General features: G+C 40.6%; 1 protein-coding gene across 4 annotated transcripts in view; it reads left to right on the top strand.

Annotated features, from left to right (window-relative positions):
- The window catches only part of Rps6ka5 (ribosomal protein S6 kinase A5), a 166235-nt gene that overhangs the window by 129897 nt on the left and 21127 nt on the right, over positions 1 to 15211 (top strand). For all 4 annotated transcript variants that reach the window (XM_052738774.1, XM_052738775.1, XM_052738773.1 and 1 more), the window contains 2 exons: positions 9632 to 9782; positions 13195 to 13356. In XM_052738774.1, coding sequence (XP_052594734.1) covers positions 9632 to 9782; positions 13195 to 13356 — 313 coding nt within the window. The remainder of the gene's footprint in view (positions 1 to 9631; positions 9783 to 13194; positions 13357 to 15211) is intronic.

Raw genomic sequence — 15211 nt, 5'->3', positions numbered from 1 at the left:
TAGATTCCTCTTATCTTGGTACCATTTTAGACAGATGTTAACCTTGTTAATTTAGCCTTGAATGGTTTCTGTTTAGCTTTTTTTTTTGTCTGTTTCTTATCTTTATCCTTGTATGTATGTATCATGGACTTTTATTTCTTATGTGTCTCCCACTAGCTTTCTGTCTGTGTAGAACTTTGTCTTTTAGAGCATGTCTTTACTGCTGAACAGGATGATACTGCCCCATCGAGAGAGTCAGTTCTTCTATCTCCTCTTACAGTACTGAGGCTTTGAAAACCATGATAAATTAATATCTTCTTACCTGAGAATCAAGATATAAATGTTTATCTCCTGCTCTCCCATCATCTCTTGACAACTTTCTTTTCTTTATCTAGTTTTCTCTGCCTTTGAAATAGAGAATACATTTGCCATGAGATGTTTATTTGTTGTTTCATTTTCCCTCAGTAAAGTATGCTATATTAATGTTTCATTACATTGTTATAAGTGTAGTGTTATTAAATCTAGGCCTATCTATTATCAAAAGTCTAGGCAGTCCTTAATATCTGCAGGTTCCACATTCTTGTACCAACAATAGATCAAAATATTGGAATAAAATGCAATTCAGAAAGTTCCAAAAAGCAAAAATTGAATTTAATGAATTACAGAGTACTATGCTAAACCTACATGAATATAAGTGGTACATAGTTCCTGCTTTAGCCTCTTACCTTTCACAGGCCTCAGTCTCTAGTTGCGTTGCTTGAACATTGCCCATTTCAGAGCTCAGTCACTAATGTGTAGTTAGATCTATAATTGATATATCAGTAGTGAACAGTACAATACAATACAATGTAATAACTGTTTACACAACATTTATATTGTGTCTAGTATTAGAAATAACCTGGAGGTATTTTAAGTATATGGGAGAATGTACATGGGTTGTGTGCACACACCATGTCCTCGTCATTTTCTGTAAAGAACTTAGCATCCTCAGATTTTTGTATTCCTGGGGCTCTGAAGCTAATACAAGGGATGGATGTAGAAGAACTCCAGTTAGTACTGTTTAGTAGCAGTCAGCTAACTGTAGTTTGCAGGCAGCATTTATTCTGCTTGCCAATTTTGTTTTGTTTCTACAGTTTGTTTTTGTTGGGGAGAGGATGGGTGTTATGAACTAAGAATGCTTTTTACATTCTTTAACAGTAAAGTTCATGATGTGAAATTTAAATCTGTGTCCATCAGTAAAATTTTATTATAAAACATAGCTATCCTTGTTCTATAGTATATTTTCTCTTACAGCTTTTTACAGCAGCAGCAGCAGCAGAGTTGAATAGTGAACACCGAGACTTTATAGATTACAAAGCTTGAAATACTTACTACCTGTCTCTATTAGTATTCTCTTGCCTGTTAACAAGTAACAAATTGAGCCGGGCGGTGGTGGCCCACGCCTTTAATCCCAGCACTCGGGAGGCAGAGCCAGGTGGATCTCTGTGAGTTCGAGGCCAGCCTGGACTACCAAGTGAGTTCCAGGAAAGGCGCAAAGCTACACAGAGAAACCCTGTCTCAAAAAACCAAAAAAAAAAAAAAAAAAAAAAAAAAAAAAAAAACAACTAACAAATTGCCTCAAAACTAAGTGGATTAAAATAATATACATTTTATAGTTTCTGTGGTTCAAGAATTTAGGGCACAGTTCAGCTGCATCTTCTACTTGAAGGTTGTGGTCAAGAGTCTTGGCTAGGCTGTAGTTATCTCAAGACTCAACTAGGAAAAGATATGTATCCACACTCACATGGTTGTGGCAAGATTCAGTTCCTTGTAGACTGGTGGAGTGGAGACTTAGTTCCTTGTTTGCTGGTGGCTTAGAATTGTCTTCATTCCCTTACTGTGTAGGCTAGCCTAATGTGGCAGCTTAGCCCATTTAAACATGTGCAACCTCATCATGAAAGGCATTTAGTCCAGTGCACACCTAAGGGTCTGTGAATACAGAACTGACTGTGACCTCTAGGGATCATCAACATTTAAAGTCTGCTTTGCATTTGTACTTTATGAAAAAGATGACCAACTCCCATTCGGGTGATTAATTTATTGTTGTCCTTCCTAGGGCTTTTTTCTTCAGAGAATCATTTTAATATAGTGATTTTCTATGACTTGCTCTATCTTTCTGACTGAAAAACAGGCCAGTAATTCTGATGTATTTTATATTTTCTCCAGATTTATTTGTCAGTTACCATCTTGAATTCATTGAGTCTTAAAAGTTTGTTCCATTTACAAATGACTTTTGGGGAGTTATGGTCAAAATGATTGCAAGTATACTGGGTTTTTGTTGTTGTTTAAGAATAAATACACAGCTGGACATTGTGGTACACATCTTTAGTTTCAACACTTAGAAGACAGAAGCAAGCAAATCTCTGTGCATTCAAGGGCAGGTTAGTCTACAAAGCAAGTTCCAGGCCAGCCAGGGTTACACAGCATCAGAGAGAGAAAGAGAGAAAGGCAGGGGAATAGATAATTTATTTTCCCTGGGCTTTCGTATGTTCTCAAGTCTTTATGATAAAATTCTTTATTAGCTTGTTATGTAAAGCTCTTGATTCTGAGTTTGCTCTTTGGTGTTTCCTTCATTGTAAGTATTATCAGTCATTGCTTCCTGAGTGTTTTGTTCATTACCCAAAGTACCTTAACATTTTCCACCATTGCTCTTCGTCTATATATTGTTCTGCAAGGCACAAAGTAGCTTTGTACTAAATCCCAGGAGCAGAAGGGTTGTGACAGAGAGGGGAGCAGAATATTGTAAATGACCCTTCTCCTAGCACACATTTTGTCCAGGATGGTGTCTTCCTTCCTCCATCATCTTTATTATCCTCTTACTCCTGCTTCACTTACACAACACACAGGGATAAGGATGAATCGTGTTGTGTTATTAATTGCTCTGAGGTACTCCCTCGGAGTGTGAGGTGTGGGGCAATTGAACCTCTGAATAAAACCTCAGGATAATCAGACTAGCTTTGAAAGAGGTCCATTAGAAACACCATCTATGTAGTTATTGTTTTCTGTCACACACACACACACACACACACACACACACACACACACACACACACACAGTCCCTTAGGCTCTCCTTTACCTAAGATGTAGCCTTTTGCCATTTTCACAATGTTAACCCAATGGCAGCACTTTATCAGCCCATATACCCCACCAGTACCACCAAAAGCCATTACAGTATTCTGAAGTATAAAAGGCCAGCCTCCTACATTATGGAAAGGACCATGGAGGGAAGAAGTAGCCTTCTATATTTATGTTCCCCAGATCTTGGGTGTGACCTGCTTTTTCTTGTGATCTTATGCTTCTCCAGATCCTCCTAAACTGTCCTGTTAGATGAGAGTCTTGCATCTTTACTCTGAATCTTCGTCTACTTAGCAATCATTTTAAAAATCCATTATGCCGGGCGGTGGTGGCGCACGCCTTTAATCCCAGCACTCGGGAGGCAGAGCCAGGCGGATCTCTGTGAGTTCGAGGCCAGCCTGGACTACCAAGTGAGTTCCAGGAAAGGCGCAAAGCTACACAGAGAAACCCTGTCTCGAAAAACCAAAAAAAAAAAAAAAAAAAAAAAAAAAAAAAAAAAAAAAAAAAAAAAAAAAAAATCCATTACATTCTTCTGTGGGCTCCAAATGTTACCTTTGTTTTTATTGTCACATGACACCACTTGACCCCAAAGAATCCCAGAGTCTGGGTACTATCACCATCCTCTAGCCCCTATTAGAGAAAGGTACTCTGGTAACAATAAGAGTGGATTGGAACTAGGAGCTTCAAGTCAAGAGCCATAGGAAAGGCGATGAGAACATAGTTTTCACTAAAACCTTTCCCAACACAGTTGAAGACGCTTTCAGGCACATCTGATAAACCGAACCCACCAGTGATCTCTCTTATAGCGTATGAGAGGAAGGGCAGTAAATGTTAGTTAATACTTGCCACTTTTAGACAGAGTTCTACAACTTCATATAGGCAGGAACCTCTTCTCAGTATAGTTCAGTCAGACATGCATTTGTGTTTGTTTCTCCTGCCTGTGAGAAACAAGGATTCTTGCCTTGACCACCAAAAGTGGTGGCAGGAGTAGGCATGCGTCAGAGGCTTTCCAGGAAGAGGATTAGAGACATAGGAAGTGTATGGCATGCAAGAGGAAGCTAACTTGTATAAAAGTGAAGAGGTATACAGCAACACACCACTTAGTGACAGGGATATGGTCTGAAAGCATATCACGTGAACATTCTAGAATGAACTTTGACTAAGGTAGCTGTGTTCTTACTAGGCAGTGTGGTCTTTGGGGACCATTATCATGTATGTTATTGGATGACTTCCTGGGGAGATGAAACATTATTAAAGTACATAACTGTATTTATAACTCAGGCAGAAACTACTGGATGACTGGGTAGGCAAAGATTCTTCAAAAGCAGACAAAGCTGCCACATAATCTTTGCTTCCAGTGAGTAAACAGCTTTGGCTGAGGGAGGTACAAGCTATAGGGACCAAGTGAGGACTCCATAACACCCAAAGTGAAGTGACAGCCTGGAATGTTTTGTCCCCTTTGAGGCCAGTCCCATGTCTAGAGGAAGGTACCCTAATGGAATTGTCCCCATAGCCCCAGTAGCCAGGACACTACATGCTAGCATCTAAGCTGAGAAGTTACCCACATTATGCTGGGTAAATTCTCAACCCTGACAAGTAGGCAGCAGCAGCTGTGGTTGTACAGATCAAACAAACAAACAAAAAACAAATCCATTTGTCCTAAGGACCCGCCCAGCTGCTGTGAGGTTGGGCGGGATAACGTACTTGGTAACTGGGACGTTACTTCATACTGTCTCACTGGGAATGCTTATTTCCATGCTCTGTTTTCTTTCCTGGTCTGGTAGATGCTCATTTCTGATTAAAAAAAAAAAAGGCTGTCAAATTATGGCCTACAAACAATAGGAAAATATATTTAATTAGTGGAGTATATGCAGAGTATTTTCTCCTAAGGAGAAAGCAAAATACAAAGGCTTGGTCCTTATCCTAAGTAAACTTATGTAGTATGTAGAAAGATATAGGAGAAATTCATGAAAAATCGTATCAGGAGTTTTGATAAATGTGTGAGTGGTAAGACACTCTGAAAGTACAAAAGAGGTGTGGTTCCTTGGGGACCAGGTTGTCAGGGAGGTATTCATAATGGAGCTACAGTGTGGGCTGTGCATAAGGGGAAAAGAGAATGCCTTGCAGATGGTGACAACTGTGTACAGTGGCACCCTAGGGCCTGTGCATGGAAAGTTCTAGATTCCCTTGTCACACTGTGTTCTCAGTGAATCTGTGAAATGAAGTTCATCTTATTCCTGTTCTAAAAGTAATGTTTATAATAGTTTAAAACATGCACAAGAGAAGCTGTCAGTAACAACACCCAAAATTAGTCATAATGGCGGCACACGTCTAAAATCTCAATACTTTAGACATGAGACAGGAAGATCAAGAGCTCAAGGCTTAGCTACATAACCAGTTTGGGGGGTGGGTATCATGAGCTACATCAGCTGAGACCCTGTTTCAAAAACAGACAGACAAATACTGCCCCAAAGACAAGCAGGATTTTTTTTTTTTTTTGAGGCAGGGATTTTCTGTGTAGCCCTTGCTGTCTTTGAACTCGCTCTATAGACCAGGGTGGTCTCGAACTCAGAGATCCATCTGCCTCTGCCTCCCAGGTGCCGAGATTAAAGGCACTTGTGCCACCACTGCCTGGGGACAAGCAGAATTTAATTTTTCTTGGTTTTTTTTAAAATTGTAGTTTCGATCTTTGAGAATTTTATACAAGGTATTTTGATTATATTCACCTCTCATTCCTCCCTCTAATTCTCTTAGAGCCACTCCCTCATTTTTCTAATAACCCATGGAGTCCAATTTGTGCTGTCCATAATACTCATGGGTGTGGGGCTGTCCTCTAGAATATAGTGACCTACCAGAGCCACACCCCTACAAGAAACTGACTTTCCCTCCCCCAAAGCCATCAATTGTCAGTAGCTCCTCAGTTAAGGGTAGGGACTTGGGAGCCCTTCCTTAAACAGAATATTTTGGTAAGTACTGTTTTAGACTTTTTCATTGGTATAGTATTTTATTCAGACTAGGAATTCTGCATTTCATAGGTGTAGCTGGAGAACTTTCTCTCCGGGTCCCGCCAAGCCCCGGCAGTCCCACTTACAAAATAGACACACAGACGCTTATATTATTTAAACTGTTTGGCCTAGTGGCTCAGGCTTCTAACTATCTAGTTCTTACATCTTAAATTAATCCATTTCTATAAATCTATACCTTGCCATGTGGCTCATGGCTTACCAGCATCTTCACGTGCTGCTTGTCATGGTGGCGGCTGACAGTGTCTCCCATCCCCTCCACCCACCCCCTCCACCCACCCCCAACCCCCCCACCCCCGCCTTTCTGTTCTCTCAATTCTCCCCTCTGTTAGTCCCGCCTATACTTCCTGCCTGGCTACTGACCAATCAGTGTTTTATTTATTGACCAATCAGAGCAACACATTTGACATACAGACCATCCCACAGCACTAAGTGAACACCCTATAATAGCTTACCCACCCCTTTTTAGTATTAGCAAAAGATGAGAGTGAGGTTTACTGAAGTCTTTCTAACTCAAGGTAGCCACAGAATAAGTAATTCTGTGATTCTGGTAACACATGGAAACCAGACCATGAAAGCCAGCAACATTGTCATGAAATGGAAAAACTGTAAAGTTGAATGATCAAACCTATGTGTCATGGTTTCAATAGGAAGTGTCTCCCCACAGGCTCAGGTGTTGAAAGTTTGATCTCTATTGGTGGTGGGTGCTGTTTTGGGAGACTGTGGAAATATTAGGAAGTGGGGCCCAGTTGGAGGAAGTAGGCCATTGAAAGTTGTGTCTTGTCCTGGACCTCCTTCCTATCTCTGCTTGCCAGCCCCCATGAGATGGGCATCTTTTCTCCACTACATCTTCCCCACCACCATCAACGTATTAAGCCTTACCTGAGGTCCACAGTAACAAAGCCAGTCAACTGAGGACCAAAACTGAGACAAACTCTTCGTTTTAAGTTGTTCTCCTTTACCCAATAGGCTCAAGGACGCTGTAAGAGAAAGGTCAACCTGAGTTAGGTTCGCACAGAGTAAAGGCTAAATAAACCTTTTTTCCTCACCACCTCTCACTGACTGAGGACCCATCCTGGCCCTGCACCTTTGCAACAGGAATAGGTTTCTGATGTTCTCCACCTCATGAAGTGGTATGGTACCTCCTCCACACCAAATGAAGTGATACCCTACCACCCTCATTCCATAGGCTCCTTCATGCCTCCTCCCCTCTGCCCCCAAGCTGAGGGGGAGTGTATGTCACCATCTGCCAAGGTGACCCCTGGTTTTGTCCTATTGTGACTTGGGATTGACTCCTGTGCTTCTCTACACTTCTTCACCAGTTTCCAGCAGAAGTTCCTTCAGCTTTCAGCCCACGTTCTTCCTGTTGTGCTGCCTACCTCATAACACCTGTCAGCTCTCTGCATATGGGCATGCTCTCCTGCTCCCTTGTGGGTTCATGTGCGCCTGACACAAACCCCCAGCTTGGGCCACTGTCTCTGTGAGCCTGTTTCCAGGCTGAGCATGACAGCAGAGCCATCTCTTGTTTGCAGATGCTCCTCCTTTTGTGTTCTGTGTGTTTTAGGACTGGATGTTGTTCTTCTCTGTTCTAGGTACATAGTAGATAGACTTCCCACAGACATTGCAGCTATGCTAAAGCTTAAGTAGTGGATGACATAGAGTTGGAACCTAAGATGACAGCAGCCGTGGTGCATATTTCTCTACCCTGATGCAGCAATAGGCAATGCCATCAACAGTATGCTTGTCTATCCCTAGTCCTTTACACAAGGAATTCTTTCCTCCAAAAAGTACAGCAAGCGTATAGAAATGGGAAAGGCTGTGTTTGGTTTTCTCTGAGAAAGGACCTTCGGTTTCTCAGGTATGTCTGGGTCTACTCTAAGGAGAGGTCTGCTTCTGCTGGAGTTGAAAACCCTGCAGTCATTGAGCAATAACAGACGGTTAGATAGCAAGAGCAAAGTGGCTTATTCCTCTTCTTGTACCAGTCTTCTCTTTGGTTCCCAGAATAGCGTTTTTGAAATAGAATTAACTTTGATAATAACATCATTGCTATAATTTTCTGCCAAAAATTATAGTTCCAGTAGCATTTCATGATTCTCAGTAGCTAGCTGATATAACTTCTCTGTCTACTTCATGGTCACATTAAAATGAGGGACTATAACAGTAGTTCACACTTATTGAGCATTTGCTCTATACCATGTACTGCCTTGGTCACTATTCAAGTCTTTTAATTCATGATACTCATTTTAGGTAGATACTATTGTTACTCCCATTTTGTAGGTGAGAAAACCGAGGAGCAAAGGATTCATTAGCTACCTCAAGGTCAAACAGCCAGTAAGGAACACAGCCAGCTTTTAACCTCCATCTGGCCTTGAAGTCCATGGTTTTATTATACTGTGCTTTCATACATTTATTTTGTCGGGTTTTTTTTTCTGCCTGTTTTTATCATTGTTGTTTGGTGTTTTGTTTTTGTTTGTTTTATTGAGGTTTAGATTTGTGGTGCTGGATAGTAAACCTAGGAACTCATACTAGCCAAGGGCTTTCCCATTGAGTTATATCCCCAGTCCTGTAATAGTTTATTAACTTACAATGCAAAAATCTTGTAAACCCAAATAATGAAGCTTGTTACCGTGTGTACTGTGTTAAGGGTCTCCATTTCACTGATCTCATTGTTTTCTCATTGAATTACTGAGGTGAAATCATACACTTAGGTTGTTGTTGTTGTTGTTTAATATGACCACAGAATACATTTCCCAACAAACTTGGTAAACACATTTTCCGCTGTCTGTGGCTCCCACTCCTCATGGACTGGCTTGTCTGTGTTGTGATAGCACGTGGGGAAGCGGATGCTTTCACCCCTGAGAAACCAAGCTGAAGTTTCGGACTTAGTGAGACTTAGCTCATAGTCACATGGCTCTGGCTGTTCTGTCCTGGATGATCTCCCTTGTTCCCATTGGGTCTTTAAGGATGCTACTCAACTGGGAAGAAATGAGGTGGAGGGGCACTATAGTTTTCTCTTGACTTAATTCACCTGAAGTTGTTCAGACTTGTTTAAAGACTTTTGTTTGTCAGAGGATCATTCTAAACTGTACGTGGGAGGTGTAGTCTAACCCAAAGCTCCCCCTTTTTAATTTTCACTAGTGAAATATTTGAGATAATAGTTTCTTATTAAGATTGACTTATACTGAAGAATAATCCAGTGATTTTCTTTTAATTCCTGTTCATCCCTTTATTTATCTGATTGATTGACTTGTTTGTTTGTTTGGAGGTAGGGAGGTGGTACACGTGTGCCTTGCCCTATGTGTGAAGATAAAGAACAGCTTATAGGTCTAGAGACTGAGTTCCAGGACTCAGGTCTGACAGCAAGTACTCTCATGCTCTGAGCCATTTCCCTGGCCGCTCATCTTAAATACACGGTTCAATTTCAAAATGTTTCACCACACTTGTTTTCACTAAAATATCCATTGCTATAACTTTATCCTCTGGTTGTTCAACAGTAAATTTTGTCTGTCCACAGGAGAATCTTAAAAAGTGAGCCTCCATATCCCCAGGAAATGAGCGCTCTAGCTAAAGACCTGCTTCAGCGGCTTTTGATGAAAGATCCCAAGAAGCGATTGGGATGTGGCCCCCGGGATGCAGAGGAAATCAAAGAACATCTCTTCTTTCAGGTAAAATTCAGGAGATGAGTGTACTTAATCCCTCTTGGGGTCACTTCTTCCCTTCACCTATACTTTAGTCCCCCAATTCTTAACAGATACCGTTTAGGAAGGACCAGAATTCTACTTCTGTAGACGTGAAGCAGTAGGAATGAAGAAAGCCATGATAGCGTTACATTTTCTCTGCAGTGATGTCCAACCCCTGACACTGAGACAGGATGCTATCAGCTACAGAGCTCATGCTTGAAAATGGAACAGTTGAATTGCCAAAAATATTGCCCCCTGAATTCTCGAGTTTTGCTCAGGTTTACACTGTTGTGTTCGGCCACATTCCTGGCCACTGAGGATTGTGTGTGGCCTGCAGGTTGGACACAGCTGGCCAAGTTCTAGGTAATGGTGTCTGTAGCTGACTTCAGAGTGCTCAAGACTGAGGACGTGTGCATCTCTTGTAGGAGTTCATGAGCTGTTGTACCGGGCTTCACCTTTGGTCATCAATTCCAGTACCTCTTCTGTTTCCATGAAAAATCGTAGAATATTCTGAGCCTGCCTGTTTCTCAGTCAGTGCATGTGACATAAGTTTCCATTTGCTTTCTTTGCTCTGTAAAATGCTTTTTTTCTGAAAAAGCCAAGTGACACTATTCCACAGAGCACTAGCACATCTGCCAGTTTCAATTGCTCAGTTTATTCCAAGCAGAGGCTAATCAGTAATGGGGGGAGTGTTTAATAATTTCAGTCTAAACGGTAAAACCTGGGATAACATGGCCTTGTTTCTAAAATTCTACACATATTCCTTCTAAACGACTTTACATATCAACAGGCATGGACTCTAATGTTTAATGATCTGGAGAATTCATCTACATTATATGCTTTTATTATGTAAACTTTTGTATTATTATTACCAGAACAAATGAACAAAATATAGCAAGCAAAGAAGAAACTTATTTCAAGTAAGCTTTCATAGTGCTATTTATTGCTTTTTAAATATAAAAAAAAACAACAACAAGGCTGGGTGTAGCTCAGGGTAGAGCACATGCCTGGTGTTCATGAGGCCATAGGTTTTGTCCCCTACATGGGGCTGGGAGGTCGTATCCTTATTGAAAAGGAAATCTCTTTTTCTCTCTCTGTGAACAGAGTATTTATTTTAGTCTATCCAAGCATTTTTTTTTAAAAATATTACTATAAAACTTAAAAAGTTCAGTAACAGAGACAAACACATTTATAATAAAATGAACTAAGTATTGTGTATTGACTGAGAAATAGCACTTTTTGAACAAACATTATATCTGGTTCATATTTTGGCTTAAAAATTAACAAGTAGGGCCGGGCGGTGGTGGCGCACGCCTTTAATCCCAGCACTCGGGAGGCAGAGCCAGGCGGATCTTTGTGAGTTCGAGGCCGGCCTGGGCTACCAAGTGAGTTCCAGGGAAGGCGCAAAGCTACACAGAGAAACCCTGTCTCGAAAAACCAAAAAAAAAAAAAAATAAATAAAAAAAAATTAACAAGTAGGGGGAGCAGGAGGAGGGATGAGAGGGGGATCTGTGGTTGGTATGTAAAATGAATAAAAAAATTTAACAAGTAAGTAAAATTTAAACAGAATGTCCCCATTGTCTTTTTTTTTTTTACAATGTTTTTATTGTTCTCCGTGCTTGTGAATGTTATATGTCTTTAGAAAAGGGGGTATTTATCTTCTTGATAGCTTGGAATAATAATTTTGATTTATGTAATTGCTTTCATTTTTAAATGATAGGGGTAGATCAGAAATCTACAAAGATCTAAATGGTCTTTATAATGGTGTAGAAGTGAGAAGTATCATAATAGCATTCAGTTTTTTACATATTGAACATTCTTCTGGTAACAATGTTTCTTTAAATTGCCCCTTTATTCTAGAAGTTTGTCATTTTTAAAGATTCTTTTAAAAATTTTAGTGTGTGTGTGTGTACACCAAAAGACAGCTCCTGGGAGTCAGTTCTTTTCAACAGTGTGGACCCTGAGGACCAAAGTCATGTTTGGCAACAAACACCCTTACTTTACTGAGCCATTTCACATGTCCTAGAATTTCCCTTAATGTTTGTTCAGTAAGTGAAGCACAAGCCATATGCCTATAATAGAAGTCTGTAAAGCCATACAGAGGAATGAACACTAACTAGAAAGTGGATACTATTCTAATCTTTAAGATTTGATTCTAGCTAAGGATATTTTGACAGAAGGAGCATAAATAAACAGAGGGTTGAACTTGAATAATACAAAACATGTCAGTTACTCAGACAGTGTGTATGGAGGGAAGACAAGAGGCAGTATCTAAATATTGATTGGGGTTGAATGAGAAAAGACCGACTTATGACAGTGTTATTTAAACCTCAAGTATAAGCAAACACTTGACTCTTGGTACTTTTACTTCATAATCTGTTCAGGTGACCCAAAGGAAAACCAGTGGGAGGGTAGAACTTAGCGAACCCCTAGAAAACAGGAGTTACTATCACATTTACAGAGTGTGTTGAAGCCCTTTATAGCAGTATTTTATGGCTTGAGGGACTCATTGGTTTGTTTGTTCGTTTGTTTGTTTGTTTACATTTTGGTTTATTTCTTTTCTTCCAAAGCTCAGGACAAAAGTAATTTTTTTTCTGTTATCTCTGAGGGTGATCCAGGGTGAACCAGAGTGTCTTGGTGCCCCCTAGAGGACACTTGAGATTCCTGAGGTGAGGAAGCAGCAGGCCCCTTCCAGATGCTATAGTCTGAAAATGGGATTCTGCTTGGAAAAATTATATTTTTAATCCTCAGTTTGAAGTATGCACTCTTACTTTTAATCCCACTTACTAGTAACTAAAGTCTCATCCAGGTGTGGTGGCACACACTTTTAATCCCAGCACTTAGGAGACAGAGGCAAGCAGATCTCTGAGTTCAAAGCCAGCATATGTTACATAGAGCAACAGTTCTCAACATGTGGGTCATTTGACCCCCAAACCTTTGACCTGAGTCACCTAAGACCATCAGAAAACACAGATATTTATATTACAATTTGTAACAATAGCAAAATTACAGTTATGAAGCAGCAGTGAAAATAATTCTATGATTGGGGCTCAACACAACGTGAGGAACGGTATTAAAGGGTCACAGCAGTAGGAATGTTGAGAACCACTGACATAGAAAGCCCCAGGCCTGCCAGAGCTAGAGTCCCTGTCTTTAAAAGAAAGAAAAAAGAAAGAAAGAAAGAAAGAAAGAAAGAAAGAAAGAAAGAAAGAAAGAAAGAAAGAAAGAAAGAAAGAAAGAAAGAAAGAAAGAAAGAAAGAAAGAAAGAAAGAAAGAAAGAAAGAAAGAAAAAGAAAGAAAGAGAAAGAAAGAAAGAAAACTTCATTATGTTTGTTGTTCATAATGTATTTTGACTTTTTGATTTCGGTTCTATCCCAATCTTCTTTCTCTGCTTTAGAAAATAAATTGGGATGACTTAGCTGCCAAAAAAGTGCCTGCACCATTTAAACCAGTGATCCGGGATGAGTTAGATGTGAGTAACTTTGCTGAAGAGTTCACAGAAATGGACCCTACCTATTCTCCTGCAGCGCTGCCCCAGAGCTCTGAGAGGCTCTTTCAGGTAATGTTCCAGTGTACTAGATGTGCTTCAGAATAAAGTCAGTGTTCTCTAGTAAAGAGGTTTGGTTGGCATCTTAAAATCCCGATTCTGGGCCGGGCAGTGGTGGCGCACGCCTTTAATCCCAGCACTCGGGAGGCAGAGCCAGGCGGATCTCTGTGAGTTCAAGGCCAGCCTGGGCTACCAAGTGAGTCCCAGGAAAGGCGCAAAACTACACAGAGAAACCCTGTCTCGAAAAACCAAAAAAAAAAAAAAAAAAAAAAAAAAAAAATCCCGATTCTGTTATCTCTTCAAAATTAAATGCAGACATATGTTGAGGTTCTACCCGGAAGCTTACAGTTTGCTACATAGCAGATTTATTAGTTTTTATGTGTCTGTTTTGTTTTTGTTTTTGCTGGGGGGTTGTTTGTTTGTTTTAATGGGATCTTTTATTTTTTCTTTTGAGACAGAGTCTCACTATGTAGCCCAGGCTGTTCTGCAGATTGCTGTATAGACTAGGCTAGTCTTGAACTTACAGGAGTCCACCTGCTTCTGTTTCCCCATTGCTGCCATCAAAGTGTACACCAAAAAATCCAGCCTGTGTTTGTTTTTTATGAGTAAATATTTATTTTATACTTGAGAATTCATGCATGATCTCTAATTTTTAAAGTCTTAGAATGACAGTCTGTCATCTCGTCTAGCCTGCAGGAAGCTCTGGGTTTCATCTTTAGGTCTGCACAAAACTGGGTATAGTGGCACACCTATAATCCCAGCATTCCAGAGTTTCAAAAGCTCAAACAGTAAATTGAAGGTCACCCTAGGCTAAATGGAACCCTGTCTCAAATAAATAAATAAACAGTATTCTTAAAGACTGGGTTTGTAGGAGGATTACTTGTATAGCGCAACAGGGAAAGGTGAGGAAGGCTGAGGAGGGAGCAGATGTGAGCAATGCACAGTGACTGCGATGACAGTGTTCATTGTCAACTCCGCTGAGGAGTTCGAACAAGGGACTGTCTAGAGGAAGTTGGTGTCTGAGCATGCCTATGAGAGATTTTTCTTTCTTTTTTAAAAATTTTTATTTATTTATTTAATTTTTAGTTTTTCAAGACAGAGTTTCTCTGTGTAGACTTGGCTGTCCTAGAACTCTGTAAACCAGGCTGGCCTCATTCATAGAGATCCACCTGTCTCTTGCCTCCCAGGTGCTGGGATTAAAGGTGTGCGCTGCCACCACCTGGTAGAGATTTCTTAATTGGGTAAACTAAAGTGGGAAGACAGACTCTGAATTTGGGCAGACCAGGGGTGGGTTCTGTTCAGAACGAAAAGGAGGAAGGATGCTGAGCACAAGCCATGCGTTGTTCTCTGCTTCTTGACTCTTGAGTAGAGTGGCCGGCTGTCCGTAGCTCTTGTCTCTGTGCCTTCCCTGCAGTGATGGACTGCAGCCTGAAACCGTGAGCTAAACTAAGCCATTTCTCCTCAAGTTGTTTTCGCCAGAGTATTGTTGAGAGATTTATTTTTAGGGGTGTGTGTGTGTGTGTGTGTGTGTGTGTGTGTGTGTGTGTGTGTGTGTGCGTGCGTGCGCGCGCGCGCACGCGCACACACATACACATGGGTGCAAGTGCCCGCAGAGGCCTTAGGAAATTGTTGGATCCCCTGGAGTTGAAGTTACAAGTTGTGAGCTGCCTGACATGGGTGCTGGGAACTGAACTCAGGTCCTCTGAAAAAGCAGTATGCACTTTTAATTACTGAGCCATCTCTTCACCCCCGTGAGTATTTATGTATGTATGTATGTATTTATTTTTGTCAGAGTATTTTATCACAGCAATATGTGTCTGTGAAAATTTTATGATAAAACACATTGTTTTGTATCTTTACAAAGTTA

Source organism: Peromyscus californicus, unplaced genomic scaffold, assembly GCF_007827085.1.
Source record: "Peromyscus californicus insignis strain IS unplaced genomic scaffold, ASM782708v3 Scaffold_15__1_contigs__length_86483966, whole genome shotgun sequence".
Classification (NCBI taxonomy): domain Eukaryota; kingdom Metazoa; phylum Chordata; class Mammalia; order Rodentia; family Cricetidae; genus Peromyscus; species Peromyscus californicus.
This window is presented reverse-complemented; position numbering and strand designations above follow the sequence as displayed.